This window comes from Balaenoptera ricei, chromosome 3 (genome assembly GCF_028023285.1).
Source record: "Balaenoptera ricei isolate mBalRic1 chromosome 3, mBalRic1.hap2, whole genome shotgun sequence".
NCBI classification, from domain to species: Eukaryota; Metazoa; Chordata; class Mammalia; order Artiodactyla; family Balaenopteridae; genus Balaenoptera; species Balaenoptera ricei.
Window position 1 is genome coordinate 147317423 of NC_082641.1, and position 23020 is coordinate 147340442.

General features: G+C 47.5%; 1 protein-coding gene across 4 annotated transcripts in view; it reads left to right on the top strand.

Annotated features, from left to right (window-relative positions):
- Window positions 1-23020, top strand: part of TENM2 (teneurin transmembrane protein 2) — a 998550-nt gene that overhangs the window by 864325 nt on the left and 111205 nt on the right. For all 4 annotated transcript variants that reach the window (XM_059917647.1, XM_059917648.1, XM_059917649.1 and 1 more), the window contains one exon: window positions 7000-7146. In XM_059917647.1, coding sequence (XP_059773630.1) covers window positions 7000-7146 — 147 coding nt within the window. The remainder of the gene's footprint in view (window positions 1-6999; window positions 7147-23020) is intronic.

Genomic DNA, 23020 nt, shown 5'->3' on the forward strand with positions numbered 1-23020 from the left:
GGAAGTCCATGATTTCTACTTTTTAAAAAATTGTGTTAATAAGAGTTCGAGGCATCAAAACAGTACAAAATAAGATACATTTTGTTTTCTGAGCCCAAGGCTGAGCCCGCTGCCTTCCTTCTCCCAGGCAGACAGAAATGATGCTGATCAGTGAGAATCCTGGTGCGTCCAGGAAACATGCAGCATTGACATCTGGATCCAAACTTACATCCCCTCTTGGAAGCTCTGCTGTTTCTATTGCTGCTGGGGTGGAGGGGCATGACTTCTGCCTTATGAGCAAAAGAGGAACGTTAGACCATGGAAAGGATCACTGCCCTTCCCATCCCTCCCCCTCCCCCTCCCCCCCCCCCCCACCCCATGCAAACCCTTAAAGACATACACATGCTGTTGAAACGAAGAGGAACATCTGCCTCTGGATTTCCCACAACTTCTCTGACAAAGCAGGGGCAGCTGTTCAAGCTCAGGTTCATGGCTGAGCGTCCATGCCAGTTTGTGCCTGGAAGCGGTCTCTTCACCACTCCCTCCTGCTCGCAGAGACGAGCAAGAGGGCAAGCCTTGCTGTTTTCTGGGACCAGAGTGCTTCTTTGGCAGTCAGTCTTCTAAAATTAGTTGGAGTTTTCCCCGGCGTGTCTCGAAACACCAGATTAATTTTCTGAGCGTTTGTCACTGCTGTTTAGTAGAAGCGGCCACCAAAGCCCCGGTGATCCCCAGTCCCCAGCACCTCAGCTGTTTGCAAGTCTGAAGAGTTCTGGAGTGCAATGGCAGACTCTGTTACATATTTCCAATGTGTGTCCGTTCCTCAGTTCCAACAGTTCAGAGCTCTGAGGAAACAGTCATGTTTAAAACAGTTGGGGGAGGGGGGTTCCTTCATTAAGTTAACAAGCAAAAGTACAAGGCTGCCCAAAAGAAAGTCATCACTTATTTCACCTTCAACTCTCTTGCCCCTCAGAGTCACCCTCAGCATCAGTGGGTTTTCTGAAAACACTTCTAGTGACATTACTAGATTCTTGGGTGGTGGGCAAAGGGGAGTGTGGATTTCCTAGGATGTGATGCAATCACACACTCAGGACAGCCCAGAAGCCTCCATTTCTTAATTTGAAATAGGATAGGCGCTTGTTTTTTTTTCCTGATCTGGAGGTGAGGCAAGAAGAAGTGGCCTGCACTTCAAACTATGCCCCCCTCAAAAAAGCCTGCTGTTAATTATAATATTTGTAATATCAACAATTATATCGACATGAACAACTAGTAAGTGCTACTCTCTACTGAGCATTTACAATGTGCTCAAGCTCGATGTGCTCAATCTTTGCCTTTATCATTTCATTTTACCCCTCTGACATCTGTATAGAGTAAGTATTACCACCATCCCTGTTCATTCATTCATTCAGCAAACGTTGATTGCGTGTCTGTCATATGCCAACTATTGTTCTAGACACTGAGGATACCTCAGTGAACAAGAGAGGCAAAAATCCTAGCCCTTGTGCAGGTTGCATTCTATTGGGAAGGACAAGAAATAAGATTTATTAGCAAGATACATAGTTTTACAGACGGGGGTGAATGGTGAAGCTGCCAGCTCAAGGTCACACAGACAACAAGAGGCAGATCTAGGTTTTAATCTCAGACGTCTGACTCCGAACTGGGTTAAGGTTTTCCCCTTGGTTCAGAAAAGCCTTCCTACAGGGGTGTAGCCCAGGCTGCAGTAGCTCTCCTAATGGTCTCTTGAACCAAGCAGGGACGTCTCCCTTCTCTGGCTTTCCTTGTCATCTGTCTGCGTTGACATGCAGCCTGTTCTGTGTTTTCACTTGCATTCCCATCTGGGTGTTGCCCTCTCTGCTTTTCTAAGGTGCGCCTGATGTTGCATGCTAAAATCCTACTTCTCTTCCCACATCCTTTCTACCGTATTAGCCACTTATTTCCACCTCTCAGTTGCTGCACATGGCAGAACGTTTCTTGATGCTTTTTTAGAAAAGCCTTTTATGGCAATTATAGCTTTCTTCAAGTACATTTATGCTCCCCTTTTTACTGTGCTGTAGACATTATTTTGCTCATACCTAATTTTTGTTAGGGCAGAAAGCCTGCCTATCCGGTAACTGTGTCGATGGATTTTTTTTCTTTTTCTTTTTCCCCAGTCTTTGGAATCTTGTGTGTAGAAAAGTCTTGGAAACTATTCCATCTTCACTCTGCCAAAGGCATTAGAGATGCTGATTTCAGTCAAAAGTCATTCGTTCATCCATCCCCTGACTCTGTGTTGAGTACTGGCAATCCAAGAGTACACAAGATAGACGTGGTCCCTGCCCTGACAGGTTTACATCATAACAGAAATGCCCAGAGCAGTTGTACACTGCACAGTTCTAGGGGCCCCATTCACATGGCAGTTAATGACGATGTGCACCTTTATTACAACAATTTCCCTGCAGGTGACAATAAAATGTCTTAAGGAAGGGCTGCTACAAGGGCTAGCAAGCATCAGAGAGTTGCCAGACAGTTGTGATTCAGTGTGGTGGATGGGATAGGATAGGGTAGGATAAAGGTACCATGACAGGTGGAGCTAGCCTTGATTTGGGAGCTTTGGAAAGGCTCCCTGGAGATGACTTGGGTGAAGGATGGGCTGAAGTTAGGCAGATAAGGAAAGGCCGAATGGCTTCAGTCTGAACAAAGCCTAAAGTGATATTGAGTTAGGCTGATGTGGTGACAACCAGTTCATGGAAGATCTGGAAGCCAGGGTAAGGACTTCAGACTTTGCCCCAGGGTCAATGGAAAGCTATAGAAGTATTTTCAGTAGTGTCCAGAACAGAGAGAAATGGATGATGGTGCAAGACCGGAGGCAGGGAGACCAGTTAGATGGCTTTGACCAGAGTCTAAACCAGAGATGAGGATGGCTTAGGTTAATGTAGTAACAGTAGGGGTAGGAGTGGAGAGCAGATTCTAGAGATATTTAGGAAGAGCAGGTAGGGCTTCTTATAGTAAAGAGGAAAATTAGGCAGGACTTGGTTTTTGACCAGATACATGAGGTGAGAGAGGAGGCGGGGGAGGGTAATTAACAATGACTCCAGGGTTTCAGTCTTGGCCAGTGGGGTACATGCAGGTGCCATTCATTGATCAAGGAATCAGAGTTTGGGAGGGGAAGAAAGATCAAGAAACTGAATTCTGCTGAGTTTGAGATGCTTGTGAGTGAACAGATGGAGATGCTGAAATGCACGTTGGAGTCCAGGTCCAGACATCAGGGAAAGAGCTGAAAATTCAGGAGTCATCTGAGTATATCAGTGTGCTTGGCTTTTGTTTTGTTTTGTTTTTAATCCCAAATTTCTGCATCAGCTCTAATTTTTGTTAAGACAAAAAGCCTGCCTACCTGGTAACTGTACCAACAGATATATTTTTCCTAGTGGTTGGAACTCTATGTGTAGAAAAGTCTTGGAAACTATTCCATTTCCACTCTGCCAAAAGTATTGGAAGTGTGAGAGAACCATCCCAAGATATCACTGTTGCCCTTGAAAGTTCTCCCTGGGAAGAAGACTTAGATCTTTGAGAAAGAGTTGCCACTAGCTTCTCCTAACTCTCAGAAGAGTCTATAGATGAGGGCCAGGCTGAAATGATACTGGGACCACCTGATTGTTTTCCATTCATTTAAGCACCTACTATGTGCCTGACACTAGGGCACGTGCTGGGTTCCAACAGCAAACAGGGAAATCTCAGCTCTCATGCAGCTTTAGATCAAGGGCAGGGTTTCTCAACCTCAGCACCACTGACATTCGGGGCTGTATCATTCTTTGTTGTGGGGACTGTCCTAGGCATTGTAAGATGCTGAACATCCGTCCTCTACCCACCAGATGTCAGTAGCGTCCTCCCCTAGATGTGATCATCAAAAGTGTCTCCGGACATTGCCACATGTCCCCTGGAGGGAGGGATGGGGGACAGAATTGCCTCAGTTGAGAATCTCTAGTCTAGGGTCACGATAGAACCTGAAGTCTCCAACAGCCAGCTCGCCACCTGCACAAAGAATCAAACAGCTGTGCCTAAGGCCTCCTGTATCGGTGGTCTCAGAGATAGGCACTCAAGGAGGAGCAGTGCTAGCTAGCCTGAAATCCAGAAGACTCCATGCAGGAGACCTCATGGATCCCAAAGTATGAGCCCGTAAGCCCAATTCAAGTCCAGTTACAGATTCCTCTCCAGAGAATAGCTACCACCTGATATCCATTTGCCCTCCCAGACTAATTACTTCCTACGTTTTGTTTTCCCTTAAGTGGAGGCTGGCTTTGCACTTTACAAACACAACGAATCACCTCCTCAGAAGGCCACCAGCAGAAGGAACTTGTGCTGGGGATAGCTTGGGGTTGCCTAGCAACGCCACGCATTCACCAAGGCTGCTTTCTTCCTCTTCAAGCTAAAAAACAAAGTCCTGTCCATTAATTCCCAGCTGCCCCAAAACTTCTCAGAGATTTGCTAGCTTCCCACTGTTCGTGTTTTCATCTTCCTCATACGATATGGAGAAAACCCACTACTGTGGTCTGTTTATCTCGCTTCAGTGGGTCAGGGGAGAAGCGGGGGAATCGAGAGAGAAAGAGAAGGGGAAAAAAGCCTCGTTCAATCTAGGAGCATGCATATTTTGAGTGCATATCTCTGACTGACATGCTAGTAGTGTTCTTCGCAAATTTGACTTTTATGTAGTGGACGTGGGTTTCCTACACAGTGAGGCTTCTGTTGAGACTTTGTGCATGATTTTATTCAAACATGAGACCTCAAAGTAGCTAAATAACAAAGCACATATAATAGATACCGTGCCAGGTGAATGCTGGTAGGTCTGTCATGTAGTGTATTCTCTGTGATCCATTCCCTAAAACTTACTGGTAGAAATTGTAAAGCTGGGGGTGGCTGGAGGTTGAAGATACTCTCTTTTCCTTGAGAATTTGTGAAATGTCCCTTGAGCTTTTCCTACTGAGTTGCATTTTGCTCCTGCAGAAATATTTGTGGCATTTCTCTGACACCCACTGGGGCTGGCTTCCCTTCCCAGCGCTCTCTCTCAAAGTATAAAGGGGGAAAGTCACAGGTATTCCAGGCAGGGCTGTGGTCACCTCCTTGGTAAGGAAGGAATGGAAATGTGACTCTTTGCTTTGTGAGGATAGGTATGGGGACAAGTAAGTCTTTTTTCAGATATGCAAGCACTGATGATTTGCTCACATCCTGGATTTAGTGCCAGGTTCTTCAACAAAAGAAAAGATTCCCTGGTAATCATCTCCTCATTCCTCCTCTCAAGACAGCTCGTCTTCCTTACAGAGACTTCTGAATGTAGCACGTCTCCTCTGTTGCTTACCTTGTTCTCCCAGGTCCTAACCCATGCATACCACATTCTGGAAAGGATGGGAGGGAATAAGCATTGAGGAGTGAAACTCCTTAAAGAAGTAAATTTCAACTCAATTTCAAACCCTCCAGCCCTTTCTTCCTAGGAGGAGTCCTTTAAATTCCCACCGCTGCCACATGCACAAATTAGGTTTATCGGCATTCTTGTAAGGGGTACTCGAGGGAAGAGAGGAAGGCTGCCAGGTGACGGCCTCTGGAATGCTGGAGAGAGAAGTAGGGGGAGACGCACACTTTCGATTCAGAAGATTTGTGCCACAAAGGTTTCAAATCAATTACCTCCATCATTACAAAGTGCTCCATCCCTCCGCCACGGCCCAAGCTACCCTGCTCTTTGTGTGGTTTAAAAATAGATATAGAAAGAGATGGAGATAGAGATGGTAGCAGATGTCAAGACAGAATGAGAGAGAGAGAGAGAGATGTTCAGGAGAGTTATTTTCTGAGGACAATTAAATTAATGGTCTTTCGGAATATATTTAAATGTAGTAGGGAAACATACCTAGGTTGCACAACGCTGTAAATTTCCTCGAAGTCATTGCCTTGTACAGTACACTTAAAACAGGTGAATTTTATGGTATGTAAATTACACCTCAGTAAAGCCGTTAAAGGAAAGAAAAATAAAAACGTATCTAGGAATTCTTGCCAGCAAGTAGGTTTTGTGAGTGCGGCCACATCCTACCAATCCTGTGCTTCTCTCTACGTCTTATAAATGGCGACAGAGGCTCTGCCACAGAGACTCCCCATCTCTCTATAGTGCTCCCCACACTCTTTCTCTTCTTTCCTCATCCAGGGTGTCTTTGCCCACGCTCAGGTCAAGGGAGTAGTAGCTGCAATTGTTTTGGGTGCTGGAGCAATTAGGGAATGAGGTAGGCTGCTGATTTCACACACCTCCCCCAAAAGGAAAAGAAAACCACAAAATAGGAATCCCTCGAACCCCACTGCCTTCCCCCACGGGCATAAGCATTCCTCTATCTTTTCCCAATTCATGGCACTCAGCACCTACTCTTTCCCCAGCCTTCCAATCCTGCAGTATTTTAAAATCATGCCATAAATAGGTTGAATGATTGGCAGCCAACATTTTTAAGTGCCCCTTAAAGCGAAATACTACAGAAATATGAAAATAGCCCAGCAGAACCATCCAGCTCTTGGTCCTAAGAAGCTCGTGCTAATCGCATGTAAATTTAGCTTTAAAATTCTGAAAGATGGAGGGCACTCTGCCTCCATTCTGGGTTGATAGGGAAGTTTCTCTCTTCTGCAGAAGGCTCTTCTGAAAACAGAAAGAAAGAAAAGATTTTTCTTGAGGTAGCAACCATCCTGAGCCAACGGGCTGGAAATAACGGCCTGGCTAGGTGTGTCGTAAGCTCAGGGCTAGTTTAGCTTTCCGGAATGTTCCCCACTTTGGGAAGGTTGCCTCAGACCCCTACGCACAGGTCAGTGTCACTGGGGATCCTCTGCATCTGGGCCCCTGCTAACGTCTTGCAACCGCATGAGTCGCCTGCTTCCCCGGCTCTTCCCGAGGCAGGTCCGGGCCCCACTCTGCGGCTGGCCCAGCGGCTGCCCTGTGGCCTTGTTCCCCCTTTGCATGGCTCCCCTGTTGCCCCAGCGCGGCCTCACGTTCCTCCTTCTCATCCTCTCCGTTTCTCCAACCAGATGGCTGCCCCGATTTGTGCAACGGCAACGGGAGATGCACACTGGGTCAGAACAGCTGGCAGTGTGTCTGCCAGACCGGCTGGAGAGGGCCCGGATGCAACGTTGCCATGGAAACCTCCTGTGCGGATAACAAGGATAACGAGGGAGGTGAGCAAGCGTCTTCTAACTCCCGGCCCCTCAAGAGCAGAGCATTGTTTATAGATGGTCATCATGAGCCCTTTATCCTGAAAGACCTCCCCTCAGCTAGTGTCAAAGGTTGTTGTAACATTTCCTTTGAAGCAAACGCGGCAGAGAACGGGCATCCTCGGGCCAACGGGGGCTCCTGGAGACATGGGCCGGGGGCACTGGGATTGGATGCTGGCTTTGGTTTCTCAAGTACACGTCGCCACAGAAAGGTGGCCGGGCCCCGGCTTTGCCTTTGGGTGACCGTCCCTGCCAGACCTTCCAGGGCAGGGAGTTACAAACAAGTCTGTGCTGGTGATGACAGTATGTGCTCCCCCTGAGCTAAGAGGTGGTAAGCAGTGCATCCCTTCATCCTTTCAGCCCTTTGAGATGTTACTTTTACACATGAGGAAACCAAGGCCTAGAGAGCAATTAAGTAACTTTTTTAAAGATAACTTAGTCACCAATAGTAAACTCATGACCCAAACCCAGCTCTGACTCCAAAGTCCATGTTCTACCCAGTGGTTGGCAAACCACAGCCCTTGGGCCAAATCTGACCCACTGCCTGTTTTTGTACCGGCCCGCGAGCAAAAGATGGTTTTTACATTTTTAACGGTTGCGGGGAAAAAAACCTAAAGAAGGAGAGTATTTCACAACACACGAAAACTACGTGGAATTCAAATTTCAGTGTCCATAAGTAGAGTTTTGTTGGAGCTCAGACACGACTATCCATCTATGTTTTGTCCTGCTTTCACCCTCAAAGGCAATGTTGGTTAGTTGGCCTAGACAAAGCCTAAAATTTTTATTCTCTGACCCCTTACAGGAAGTTTGCTAACCTCTGTTCTGTACCCCTAGCTGAATTTTCCTGTGTTGTTTCCTGATGGAGTGCTAAGATTCTGGGGCTAAATGGGGTGCAGTAGCATATGGACCACCTGATTTCCTGAGAACACAGAGTCATGCTCTCCCGTAACATTAGTACACGCTTGTCATCCAACCCTACCAAAATGACTAACTGGTCAGAATTCCCTCAGAGCAGAAGCTGTTTCAGGGTATAAGAGGCTATGAGTCTGATTATTTAACAAAAATATGTATCGTCTTGTATGTGCCAGTCCCTGGGCTCTGGGACTGTCAGCCCCTGCCCTCATGGCCCCAAGGGGTCGGTCAGCTTCACCGATGTCCAGAGTGAGGTGCAATCCATTGGGTTAAGGCTGAAAGTATCAGACACACTATTTTTATTTTTCTTCATCCTCCTGATAGACATTTTACAATTTCCATAACCTCTGATTGCAGTTGTAACATGTCTACAATTTGTAAGTAAACAAATGTGCATATGCTGATAGGAGTACACCAATCAAAAAAAAGTTTATAGACTTGATGCAGTTTACAGAGCTCCCATTCATTCATTTACCTTCCTGAAACAGAGCCAAAATAGAAGCCGCTTTAATTCATTTTTGAATAAAGTGAGCCATGACTCCATATACGTTTTTTTCCCCAAGAGAGACGGTCAAAATCGCGCTACTTTCCCTGGTAACGTTCACTGTTTTTGCTTCTGGTCCCTGGTGGTTTCACCAAGCAAAGCGGTTGTTTACAGATCCACTCCTTCCTCTTCCAGAAAGGAGCTGCTGTCCTAGCTTTCTTCCCTGTCGCTGGTGTCAGCAGCTGAAAGCTTAGCAAACAGGCTGGAACGGTGCACCCAGGGGAGGGGGACTCAGTCTCCCACAATGTGCCCTGCGCCACCCACTTCCCTCTCCACCAGCCCCACCCTGATCCCAGCTCCCACCAGGAGAAAACCAAATTCCTGAAGTGCTGGGGCTGGAGGAGGAACCCTGCAAGTCCCCAGCCTGAGGATGGCCCAAGGGGCACAGTTCAGGGTCCCTCCTGGCAGGCAGAGGCAAGAGGCACCCGGAAAGGCAGGGCACAAAAGCAAATGAGGCAGTGATTATGCTAAAGACAATAATGGCCTTGTTTTGGGAACTATTAAAACAACCTCCCAGGGAAGTAATTAACCACCAAGAAAAAAAGGCTCTGCACCCGTGTTTATAAAAAGAAACTCCCAGTTAATTCAGAGTTGCTTGTGTCAGGTGAGAGGGGTAGGCACGGATTCTGTCTCACCTGGTGTAAGCAATTCACAATTAACTGAGGTCTTTTTTTGGAGGAGATTCCTCGGTGCAGAGTATCCTTCTTAGTGGTTAATTACTTCCCTAGGAGGTGTGCTCGGCACTTCGCTGTTTATTGATAAATATTAAAGTTGTTCCTCATCAACTGCAGATCCAATCCTGTAGCACACTAATTACATCACTGTTTTGTTTGTTTGGGGGGGTGGGGGGGGGGTGGAAGTTCTGCCCCAGGCTCTGTCCTGCTTTGCCAGTTCTCAGGAAGAGCTGTGTGGGTCTCTAAATGTAGCAGTGGGTGGGTAAGAGCAGACGCCCAGGCCTGGGGAGCAGCTGCAGTGAACACATTTGTCATAAACCTCACGAATGGGGAAAATAATAGAGTGCCCTTCCAAAGTGAGCTGGAAGAGGCAAATCATTTTTCCATCTAGGAATGCTCTCCATTTTTTAAAAATCTCAAGTTTAAAGTGATAGTTTTTTTTTATTTTAAACTGATATAAATATAGATATAAATATGGATATAGATATTTGAAGCCCATAACAGCCTTTTTCAACCTGAGTTCCTCCATGAGAGAAAGAAGCTCTAATGCCTACAGACACTAGTAGTTCCAAAATGTTAGCTTACAGCAAAACCACCTGAAGGGCTTGATTACACACAGATTGCTAAACCCTACCCTGGTTTCTGATTCCCTAGGTCTGGGGTAGGATGCAAGAATTTGTATCTCTTGTAAATTTCCAGAGAATGCTGTTGCAGATTCTAGTAAATTTCCAGAGGATGCCAACGCAGGTTCTCTTTGAGAGCCACTGACCTAAGCCAGCCATTATGTGGAATGAATGAACTTCTCTCCGATGCATCTAGAATGGTACTAAGTACCTTCCTTGGAAAACTTGGGGAATTTTTCACCCAAATACTTTCTGGATTCTCTGGTTCTTAGACGAGAAACCCTGTTGAAAAAAGCTGCCTTCAAATATCCCCCCAAAACAATTTTTAAAGGCTGCCTTCAAATATCCCCCCAGAACAATTTATGGATTCCTACCTTCTTACTCCCATTGCTTTCAAATTCTCCCAACACCCCCAGCCATATGACCACCAACTTAAACTCAGGAAGCATTGGCTGCTTCTGAAGGGACAAACTTCACCTGCCATGGCCCCTGAGAAGTAGTAGAAATGGTTCAGACAGACGTGCCGGGGAGCAGGCTGTCTTTTTAATAGTGAGAGATCTTTACTTGAACTGCTCACCCCAATTTGAAAAAGGAGAGACTCAAAGAAATATTTTTGCTACAGAAGACAAATACGAGCTCATTACAGTCTGAGAATACACACAACATGTACATCAAGTGACAGGAGGATAATATTTAATTATCACCACCGAGACAGAGGTGTGAGATTTAGTTCATCACAGCCAGGGGTAGGAGAAAGGGTGTAGATTTTCTCTCAAAGTGGAAACCTCGAGGTGGGGAGGCGTTGGTAGGTTCTCTGGCCTAGAAAGACAGTCCTTATTCCTTCCCTCCACCCCTTTGTCACCCAGAACTTGGAGTCAGGGGCCCCGGCCCTCTGTCTATAGAAGCCCAAGGCTCCCATCATTGTGAGCCAGCCTGGGAGCCCGTCTGAAGCTCCCATGGAATCCTATCAGATGCTGTCTCCAGTCTGTGGGCAGTGGCCCAGAGGTGGAGGGGTAGGAGATGGCCCTTCTGAAGCTGAGCTTATCCACGAGTCACCATGCCCCATGTCCTTCCTGACCACACTAGGGAGTTGTCTTTGTTTCCCTCTGTTCTGCTTCAACACAGCTCTGAAAGTTAGATGCTTTGCTCCTTCTCCTGTCACTTCCCTGACTGCTGAATAGATGACACTGTAGCATCATAGAGTTAAGAGCCTGGGCTCGGGGCTCAGTCTCTGTATCCCACTTCTGCAAGTCACTCTACTCCTCAAAGTCTCAGTTTTGTTGTCTGTAAAATTGGCATGGCAATGCCACCTCCATGAACAGGGGTGAAGTTTCACTGAGAAAATGTGTGTGATACGTTTTACAAGGTGCCTGGCTCATAGGATACCCTCCTGTGTTGGCTGTTGCTAGCTTTAATGTTATTAGTATTAATGTTGTTGTTATTGTCTAGAATGGATGCTGAATCCACAGAGATGGCGCCTAACCCATAATTTTCCCACAGGACAGAACCGCTGAGATTCTAACCAGTGCTCATCAGATTTCAGTGTTGCGTGACCACACTGGAGAGCTTGTTTAAAATTTAGATTTGTAGGCCTTTGAGATTCTGATTCATTAAGTCAGATATGGAATCTAGGAATCTGCATTTTTATCAAGCACTCCAGAGGATTCTGACGCAAGTGGTCTGCTGACCACATTTGGAGAAAAACTTGTTCAAATGATGGTTTCCCCTGGGTGGGCTGACCCAGCCCAATGTCATGGTGCCTATTCCCAGACCTCTACCCCTAGAATTTCCAGAACACAAGAGGAGTGAAGTGAAGAAAGGGGAATTTTACTTCAAGTAGAAAGAAGTAATTGGAAAAACATAAACACATTTTCCTGTTTCGTTTCTGAGGAAATAACTTTAGTATGTTTTAGAAGTGCTCTCCATTCCTGGTTGGAGAGGTGGCCAATGTTTGTCTCAAAATTTAAAAATCCCTTAACTCTCTGTCATTAGGGTGTGAATCCATCCATCCATCCATCAGCCATTCATTCATGTTTTAACAAACATTCGTTGAGGGTTTACTCAATGTTAGACATTAGTAACATTAGGCCTTTGGAAATACGAAGACAGACATGACACAGAGTGTCCGCAAAGAGCTCACTGAATCCATCTGAAAAGACAAGATGTATAAACATGGTGGTATTATTACTACAATCCAGTGTGTGAGGGCAGACGCAGTAGGAAGGGACTGTCCCGGAGCATGGGTGTTGACTGCAGGACAGGAAATAAAGCCCGTCGCAATACTAAGCCCAGGGTCTTCAGCCTTTCTCCTTGTCGCCCTCAATTCCACGGATCTGTGTGACCGGGAGCCCCTGGTAGGGGCTGTTCCATCCACCAGCAGCATCGACATTTCTCTCTCTAAATTAAGGGCTTCAGTCAGGCTGCTCTTCAGAACGGAATTTCCCAGCCCACCTTCATCTGTGAAGCTCGGTTCCTTGTTTTGCTCCAAAGGAGGCTGCCTTGGGTTAAGAGATGTGGATGCTGGCCTGAGCTCAGGGCACTCCAGCCAGGTCTAAACGAGGAGAAATAACACTGGAGTCTGTCCAAAAGCACTTGGAACAGACGAAACCCACACCTCACCGACCGTCGCCTCCCCCTCTCTCCGCATCCCATAACCATCCAAATTGGTTTGACATGATTCAGGGACGCTATCCCGGCATTTATCTCCCGGCATTTAGTTATAATTTAATAACTCACCTCGTCTGTGCGTTTAGCAGAGCCAAGCTCGGGACTTCAGGGACTCTGGAAGAGTTATGGTTCACAAGTCCAAATAGTCCCATTTCTTCATCCAGTGAGAGGGAAAGCTTGGTGAACCCATTGTAAATGCCTTGATTAATGTGTGCAAATCATGTTGATGGATGGGTTGGGTGGGGGACAGCTTAAAAGTGCAACATCGCTCTATTAATTGGGTTGGATAAGGATTCCCTTTGCAGTCCAAAGACCTTGTGGGAAATGTAACTGGAGCCATAAATGATTAGCTCCCAGAGAGGAAAGCAATATATCTAATGCTTCGAAGGAAAACTTGACCTAGAGGCCACTGCCACCCGGCCAGGCACTGGGGCTCTCTTCTTTGGGAGGGAAGCAGAACTAGCCGCAGCTGAACTCCTAGAGGACCACGTGGCGACAGGGGGCTGAAATTATTATTCAGGATCTTCCAGTTGAAATAAGATCTTTGATTTCCTAGGCACATTGGACTAGAGAATCTTCTCTTTAGGAGACTGAGAATTGGGGGTTCAGTTTTCTTTTATTCTATTGAGGTTAAAAAAAAAATAAGATAGAATCCATTCTCCATTGCATATAAAAGCTATACTCAGTAAGATTTCAAGAGCACTGTGCTGGGCTTTGGAGGCACCTCGATCATGGGAATAGGCAACCAGCGGGATCTCTCAGCTGCTGCTGTGCCCATGTTCTCTGTGCCTCCACACAGCAGCCAGAGGGATAGTTTTACGTGGTAAATCAGATGATGTCATGCCCTCAAAGGGCTTGTCCTGTAGCTCGAATCAAAATCAAATGTTTCACCTTGGCCTAGAGGACCTGCTATGATGGGTCCCTGCCTTCTCTCTCACTGTGTCCCCAACAGCCTCTGTAGCAGCCCTGCTTCATCCACTCTGGCCAGCCTTCCCATCCTTGCACAAGCTAAGTTCATCCTCCCTAAGAGCCTTTGCTGGTCCAGGGCCAGCAATACTCTGACCTGGGCATTTTGCATGACTGACTGGTTTCTTCTACTCATTCTTAGGTCTCAGCTCAAAGGCCCCAAAGAGGCCTATCTTGACCTGGAAGTTTCACCTCTCTCTCCCACCACCCTCTGTTGTTTCCTTCACAGCAAATGTCACACCCCTAAATTACCCCTTCTTTCTTCTATGTTACCTGTTTCTTCACACCAGAAATGTAAGGTCTATGAGTCTCTCTCTTCATAGTTTTTCCATTTCCCAGATAAGGTACCTCAAGAAGGTCATATTCAAAACAGGCCTTTCATCTAACCACTACAACATACTGCTTTTCTACCTTAAAGCCAGCATCACATTTCTTCTACAACACTAATGGAATTTGGAAGTTGTTTCTGAAGAAGGTTCAAATAAGTACAGAATGTGTGCTGTCGCAAAAAGGTCTTCGGAAAAATCACCTCCAAGGTAAAACTTTCCCATAGTAAGAAACTTTCCCCTTTCACAGTAAATTTATTTGACCGTGGAATTTGTTGTTCATGAGTTTACCTAACATATCACCTTCAGTCTTTTCTAATCAAATCTTTAATAGTTTAAATGGTTATTAAGTGTCTCTTAAGGGATTATATATTTTTCCCTGATTAGATAACAAATCAAATATTCCTCATACAATTGTAATTAAAATGCATAGTCTGCAAAAAAAAAAGTTGATAATTTAAATCACTGAGGACTTATTTTAGGGAATTAAAGGATCAAAACACAGGTCTAACTGGTGGCAGAGAGGTAACGTTTGTATCATTCTGTTGGCTTCCTCTATTTTTGCCTTGGCCAGAGAAACCGCCTAGATGGCAGAGATTACCCTCTTGGTTTCTGTGACCAGCATCTGAATGAAGGTTCAAGGGCCCCGGTGCCATGATTAGCTCCGTTGCTCCCACAATCCTCCCCTCAGTCCAGACCAGTTGCTCCCTGCAAAGGGTGACTTTGCTCTCGGGGGGACATTGTCAGTGTCTGTCGTTTTATGAGTCACAACAAGGAGAAAGAGAGGAGGTGCTGCCGGCATCTAGTGGATGGAGGCCAGGCATGCTGCTAAAGGTCCTGCGTGCACAGGACAACCTCACCACAAAGAATGGTCCAGCCCAAAGTGTCAGTAATGCCAGGGCTGACAAATCTGACGTAGACACTAGCATCTCCCAGGAACGTACCTGAGGAGCTGGAAAGTACCAGCACAGGGAGTGTCCTTTGGTTCGATGTCAAAGGCCTGATGCATGGACCACTTATCAGAGGCCAGGCCTGTGCTCAGACGTTACCGAACTGCCCAAATAAATCATGGCAATAGCCCGTGAGAGCCCTGAGAGCCTCTTATTATCCTTTACATAGAAGCAGAAACTAAGGGCCGGAGAAGTAAAGTGGCTTGCCCAGGTCCCCCAGCTAGAATGTAGCCAAGTCAGGGTTCAGAAAGCAGGTCAAGAGCCCTCCTTGTAGGCCCCTTGCAGCACCTGAGTTTCGTGTCCGGGATCAGAGCAGGGCAGATCTCCTTAACACCCTCAGCCCCTCAGCAGCACGAATTCTGCAGCGTTCTGAAAAATAGCCTTGGTGTTAGCTTTCCCCCGCCCCCCCCCCCCAGTTTTGGATCTGGAGTGCATTTTTGCCACAAAGTACTTCTGCAATGGAATGCCGGGGGCCAGCGGGGGAAACTGGAGCAGTTGGACTTTAAATAGCTAGGCGTTCTCCACGCTGCAGCGAGAACAGCTGCCCCAAAGCCTGTGCTCTTTTCTTTGACTTTCCATCTTCTCAGCCACGAGCTCTGGGGGACTGGAGAGGGGCCAGAATTATGCGGCCAAATGTGAATCCAAAGAAAACTGCAAGGTGTCCCCCAAAGCTCTGTGCCCAATGCTTGCGCCTCTCTCCACACGCACAGCAAAATCCAAGCCTCTTCCAGGGAATTCCCTCCCTTTTCAATCCTCAAGGTATTTCATCCTTGATCTGCCCAGCCAGTACTACCAGCACTACCCATGGGTAGGGCCACGCACTGAGGGACACTATGTCTTCATGAGATAGGGAGATCATGGCACTGTGAGATCATGGAGCCCAGGAATGTCAGATACAGAAAGGCTGAAATATACAGTCTTCAGCGGCTGCAAAACCCAGAGAGGGAAAGTAACTTCTTCAAGGCCACGTAGCAGGGTGGGGCAGATAGGAGCCAGAGGCTTAAGTTTCCTGCCTTTAAATCCAGTACGTGCTTCCCCCAAAGGGACCCAGTCACCCTTCAGAGAACAGGTGCCTGGCATTGCTGGTTTGAGCCAAGATCTATGTGAGACCCAGGACCTAGACTAGGGTGAACAGAGGAACCTCACACCTGAGAGTGAGCGCCTTCTTTAATTTTGCGCCCCAGGTGGGCCTCCCTCACCACCTCCTGTCCCTGCCCTGCACAGACCTCTTCTCACTGATGGTGATGATGGCAAACACCTCCCCCCAAACAAGCCACACTCTTGGACAGAACCCCCCAAATCATTTAGTCATTCAACAAATATACACCGAGCCTCTCCTCTGCAGGAATGAACGAGACACAGAGACCCGCAAAGAATCCACAGTCTCATGGGGGGTGAGGCATATGTGAAACCAGTCACTGCAAAGCTGTATCCTAAGTGCCCATGATAGACATAAGGCCAAGGGACGATGGCAGACCAGCAGAGGGACGGTGAAGCCTTCCAGAGCCGGTAAAGCTTGAATTTTGAAAGCTACAGAGGAATTAGATAAGGCAAGAGAGAAGGGCATTGTGGGCAAAGAAAATGGCAAAGGCACAGAGGCCAGAGGCAGCAGAGCACATGTGGGGACATCTGAGAAGGCTCAGGGTGTGGAGAGTGGAGGAGGGAGAGGTTGGGGAAGCAGGTCTGGACAGACAGAGACAGGTCGTGTGTGCCAGGCTGGGCAGAGTGCACTTTACCCCAAGTATTGGCTTTACCTCCCTCCACTTAGCCCCTTGGTCCCCAAAATCGCAACGACCCCTCTTCCTTCAAACTGATGTGTCTGCTTGGATTATTCCTGAACGCACATGCTCAGAGCAGGGAAGAAAGAAGGGCCTTTCCTTATGTTTCCTCATTGCCCGTGGCAGGAGGAAGCAGCCTGGCAGGGTGGTAACGAGGCTTTGGGGTCAGGAAGCTCTGGTTCACGTCCTGGCTCCTCCACTGCTGCACAGTGTGAGCAGAAGCAAGTCATTCTGTCTCCCTCTCTCTGAGCCTCAGTTTTGTCCTCCGTAAAGTGGGGCTAATGACGGTTCCTACCTTATAGGACACTGTGAGGCTTAGATGAGTTTATACGTGCAAAACACTTAGCACAGTGCTTCCGGTAGGTCAGTGGGCATCAGAGTCACCGGAAGGCATGAGCCACAGGTCAGGCTGGGCCTCTCCCCCAGTTTCTCATCCGATAGGTCTGGTATGGGGCCCGCTGACGTGCATTTCTAGCGAATGCCCAGATGATGCTGACGCTTTGAGAACCACTGACTTGGCACAATATGTCCCCTTTAGAGGGGAGCTCAAGAGCCTGCAGTGAGTGATGTCTCCAAGCGTGGAGGCCCTGGGCTGCCTGATGGGGAGACAAGCCGAGATGCTCTGCTTCGCAAGGCAGTGGTGACTTGATTGGCATATGGACGCTGCAGACATCCCTGGGCTCACATCTCCGTGGCAGGTTCCCTGGCTCTCTCTCCTGCCACGTTTGTCCCTGCGTGTTGCCGCACAGATCTGTGGACGCACCCTTGTCTGGCCCCTCCAATCTCTATTCTTAATTATGAAGGCCCTGGTTTCTTAATGTCTTCCCACCTCCACCCAGATCATGCCACCAGCTTTGCTAGGCTGGGCTACTGTTCCTGTAGCGGCCAGTCTATCCCACACAGAGCCCTCAGAAGAATTCTTTTAAAAGTCAGGTCACATCACGCCTCTTCTGGTATTTTCCCAGGGCGTCTCATCTCCCGTAGAATGGCGTCCAGGTGCAACGTTGGCCATTGCTTTGCATCAGCAGGTCCCTGCTTCCATCTGATCTCATTTTGTCCTTCTATTCCTCTCCCTCCACTGGGCCAGCATCCACCATCTTGTTCTTCCCAGAGCTCACAAAATACATCCCAACCCTGGCCGTTTGCACCTGCTGTTCCCTCTGCCCAGAATGCTTTTCCCCCAGATGTTTCCGTGACTTGTTTCCTCATTTCATTGAGGTTTCTACCCAAACATGACTTCTTCAGAGATGCCATCCCTGGCTCCCCTCGAACCCTCTCCAACCCTTTGCCCTGCTTTACTTTTCTTCAAAACACTATCACTCTTGCAAAGTCTATTATACATTTATTTGTTCATTGTTTCCCCTCTCGAATCTAGGCCCACAACCTCAGGGTCCCCGTCTGTCTTGGTCAATTCCTTATTAAATGAATTGAAGAATGAAAGCTTTAATGAGAAGTATCTAGGATAAAAAGCAGCTGTCATTTATTCAATAGATTATTTTAGGATGAATAAGTTTCATTTGGGGATTAAAGAAACACATGCATACAGACAATGACACCCAAGTCACTGTATATCACTGACACCATTTTATCAATGACAAGAAAATCCAAATGTAAGATACACTGTTTCTTTCACTAAGACGTGAACACGTGATTCTGCTCCTCTTCACCTCTGTAGCCGACTTTGCTCACCCAGTGTATCGGCTTCCTGTGGGCTGATGGCAGTAGGTAGGCAAGCTCTATAATCCTCCTCCAAGACAGGAGGAAAGGCAGGGGCGGCCAGGGATGGCTGTTGAGTGAGCCCAGACCTCCCACACGATGGCTTGCTTGGCCAGATGCGGAATAGTGAGGAAGCCAGAGTAAACAGATGGTTACTATCCGCTAAGTGCTTTTGCATAAAGCTTATTTAGTCTTTCACAACAGCTCTATTATGCTGATATGATTATTATTTCTATTTTACCGATGAGGAAGTTGAGGCTCAGAGAGGTAAAGTAACTAGCCCAAAGCCACACAGACAATGTGTTGCAGACCTCCAGATCCTGTGTTCATCACTGGCAGTACAATACCAGCTCCTAGTACCGACGCAGTAGAGTGGATGTGAAGATTAAGTGAGAAAATCTCTAAGGAGTATTCAGCACAGTGCCTGGAGTGTAGTAATGGCCATGTTTAGGAATTCATACTTCTGATTTCCCTAGTCTAGCAGGCAGTTTGTAGATGGCTGAGTCTGGTCCCTTCTCCCAGTCGCCAGGCTGTGGGTATTTCTCTATTCTTTACACGGTCATCAAAGCTGCTAATTCTCTCAGCTTTGGGGCCGGTCCTCCCACCTCCCCCACAAGAGACGGGATCTCTCCTCCGGCGGAAAGTAACTGTTCCGGCTTGTTGCTCAGAGGTGTCGGTGGTGACAGCCCCTTGCCTTTCTGAGGGGCCCAGCAGGTCACTGTCTGGCACCCCACCAGGCTGCCACCCCCGGCCGGGCCTGGACTCCCCGGCCATCGGCTCGCTTCTGTCCGACCTGTCAGTGGGCTCTTGGAAATGCTGGTTGATGAGGTCAACAGGCGTGTGGAGTGGAGCAGCCTGGGCTGGGAGAGGCCAGAAACAGCAGGGCAAGGGCGAGCATGTGGGGAAATCGGTGGCTGAGATCAAAGGCCCCTGCTCTCTGTTGCCACTGGCTTTTTGTAACAGGAAAGGGGGGAAGACAGCTGCAGGCAGGGTAGAAAGCCCCTGGGGATAAAAACATGGCCCCGGGCTAACAAGGGTGAGACTGTGCCAGAGAAGCCTGTCAGGGATGTCCGAGGTGAAAACTTTCTGATCAAGTGAGATCATTATTCCTTGATGCTCTGTCTGGGTTGCGGAGAAGCAGCAATGGGAGGGGGAGGGGAAGAAGGGAGAGCGAGAGAGAGAGAGAGAGAGAGAGAGAGAGAGAGAGAGAGAGAGAGAGAGAGAGAGAGGGTGAAAGAGAAAGACAGAAAGAAACAGCAACTCGAAAAAAAAAAAATGTTTTCTGAAGGCTTGGCCTTTCCTTCCCCACATTCTACAACATTCACAGGGAACCTTGATATGGCTGTGATCACTCACAGCCTCCTATGAAGAAGGGAGGGTAGAAACCAAGAGTGTAGGCTTCGGAGGTGGACAGCCTAGGGGTGAATCACTCCTCCATCATTTACTTGCTGTGTGATTGTGGGCAAGGCCCTTAACCTCTCTGAGCCTCAGTTTCTTTATCTGCAAAGCAGAGATCACAGAAGCCTCCTCAAAGGGTTCTTGTGAGCATTACTGGATGGTGTCTGGATAAGGTCGAATGATGCAGGCTGAGAAGGCACAGAGGAGCTTAAGCCGCTGGTGAGGGGGACAGCCCTGCGGTGGTCCACCCAAGTCAGAAGTGTAAGCTGGTAAAGTTAGGAGCTGGGGCGGAGGGCAGCTAAAACATTCTGTGTCCCAGTTTTCCAAAAATTAAGTCGCCCTTCAGTGTGTCTTTAAATTATCCCTCTTCTGTTTGACGTAGTCCTGCCTTAACTAAAAGAGCTTGGTGCAGGCACTAAGCACGTCATAGTGGCAGGTACAACAGCTGCTGTGTATCGGCCACTCGGAATGTTTAACGGTAACAGACCTATCATGGCAGCTGCATGTAGGATTTAACGTTGGAGTGCAGCAAACTGGGTTCAGAACCCAGCCCCACCATACAAAAGCTGCATGGTCTTAGGCGAGGTATTTAACCTCTCTCTAAATCTGCAATTCTTCATCTGTAAACAGCAGGGCTAATGATGCCTGGAGTTCTGGTGGTGATTTAATGAGAGGATGCATGTAAAGCACTTAGCATGGTGCCTGGCACTTAGTAAACTTTTCCTAAATGCCAACTATCAACTCTCATAAGACATGGTTGCCATTAACACTTCATGGTTGTGCTGACGCCCCCAGGATACTGTCACCCCCAGGATACTGTCACCTAGCACAGGACCCCTATGCTGAAATGCATTGGTTTGGGGGAGGCTCTGGGAGCCCAAGGACAGAGGCTCTGAGCTGATGTGCTAGTAGTGGTGATGTGGTTTGCATTGGGCCTGATCACCCAAAAACCTGCATTTCATGAGACAGTCAATCAAGCCTGGGGCTGCCACTTGTGACTGTTGAATAGATGAAGGTTTGGCTGGCCCTTCCTGGGATAGAACCCCCAAACCTAGAGCTCTGTGTTCTCGTGAAGTGCTCCCCAACCAGCAAGGCTGATTGCAGGGAGATGCTCCAAGCCAAACGGGGTCCATGGTCAGGAAATACTGCACACTCCATTGCAACAGTAAAGATTCCTGATGCATATTCACTCATCAAGGGCTCTGAGAACTCCTGGTGCGATTAAACCAGTTTAACTTTGTTTAACCAGCATCTCCCAAACTGCACTGGACCACAGACCCTCCTGTCCCACCCCCATTTCTATTTCAGGGAACCCCTATTAACACCCCCAGGAGGCATAATTTGGAAAAGCTGGTTTACGGTTGTTGTGCTGGGTCAGTTGTGTTGAGGGTCAGTTGTGCTGCTGTGGATATCTGAAAGGTGTTTTCAGTAATTCAGAGCAGGGGGTCTCAAGCTTTAGTGAACTAAGGAATCACTGGGGCCTTTTCATTAAAATGCAGAGTCCCAGTTTCCACTCTCAGGAACTTACTGGGTGTGGGTGACAACAGGGGTCAGTATCTTAACATCACTGAGGTGATCCCGGGACAAGGAATCAGGGAGCACGACTTGACCAGTAGTGGTTTAGTGCCTGACTTATAGAAGTACGGTGCTCAGAATACCAGCGTCAGCATCACCTAGGAGCTTGTAAGAAATGCAGGCTCTCAAGCCCCAGTCTAGGACTACAGAATTAGAATCTACATTTTAACAAGTTCCCCAGGTGATTCTGATGCTGGTTAGAATTTGAGAAGCATTGGTTTTAAAGGGTTTGGTTAATAGTGTTTTGGTTTTTGTCCGTTTGTTTCATTTCTGATGAAGAACCATTCAAAAAAAAAAAAAAATCTAGACATACACTTCAAGATCATTGTCATAAAATTTCTACCATCCTTCATCCCCACCCCCAGTCATGTGGGGTCGACCAGATGCCCCAGTAGCTTCAAGGTAAAGCCAGAGTCGTATCAAAGAGAGGTCTTACCTGGATCATATCCCTGCCTTCAGTAACAGTGCCTGTGTTGTCCTAGGCAGCCTTTGCTTTCTTTCCCACATCCATCCTGAAGACTAGGAAAGCCAGCAAAGCAGCTCTCAGGGAGGCCTCCACTCTGCCACATCTCTGGTTGGACATGATGGATTTTCCATTGCTAAGTTATAAGAAAAGCTGGAAGGTGCTTTTGGAGCAAGGATCCCGGGCCTTGGAATTCACAGACTGACAAAAAGAGTTGACAAGAAGCAAGAGGAATACTTCCAACAGGCCTTCGAGAAGGAGTGCAAATACAATTTTACTTCTTGCAATGTTTAAGGTTGGCGGTTGCCCTGTGGAGGGAGAGGCGAGATGCCTGCTGAATGACAGTCCATCAGGCAGCCAGGGTATTAATGGCAGGTGAAACTTTCCAAATGAGCACACTGTCAGCCAATCTATTGCTTTAAAAGGTTGGCAATGCGGGAGACCTAACAGCAGCAATGAAGAACTAATCTCATATTGCCAGGTTAAATCAAGTCAGCCTTGCCCATTCCTTTCACTTCTTAGTTACATCAAGCCAGAATACTTTCAATTATCCCTCACTTCCAACTTGTCAGCAGGCATTGGGTAAAATGCAAATAGAACAGTGCCTTTCCCTGGTGGAGAGCAGGAAGTATCATTAAGAATAGCCTACATTTTTTGAGCTCTTCCTCTGTGTTAAGTGCAGTACCTTCATCTTCTCATTTCACAGGGACCGTCTTAGCATCTCTGTGCTCTCTGGTGACGTAGGTGCTATTAAGTCCATTCTATAGCTGGGAACACTGAGTCACAGGAGGTCAGTCACTTGCCAAATTTACATAGCTAATGAACGATAGAACAGGTTTTAAAACCAGACCATTCTGACTCTAAAGACTTTATTATTGTGTTATTTGTCTAACTAGGATAGGAGCCCAGTGGTTCCCTGAGCTTTGGAGTGCCCACCTTAAAATTTTCTAAGTGCTGTTCCAGTGGCAGGGACTGGCCAGGATCAGCAATGCTGTCTGGGAAGGGCACCCTCACCGGGACTAGGACCCCCATGAGCCCTGGGCCCTGTTTCTCCCTTTCAGGGTGCTCTCTGACCCTCTGCCTCTCCTCACCTCCACCCCCATGCATGTAGGGTTGACCAGATACCCTAAGGTGTTGGAAGATTTGCATCTCTGAGCTATCTCAGGGTCCAATGCCCAGCCTCAATTCTAGAGGGCAGATTGGCGAGGCGATTGCTCCTGCTGGCTGAAGGAGTGTATGTTTTGCA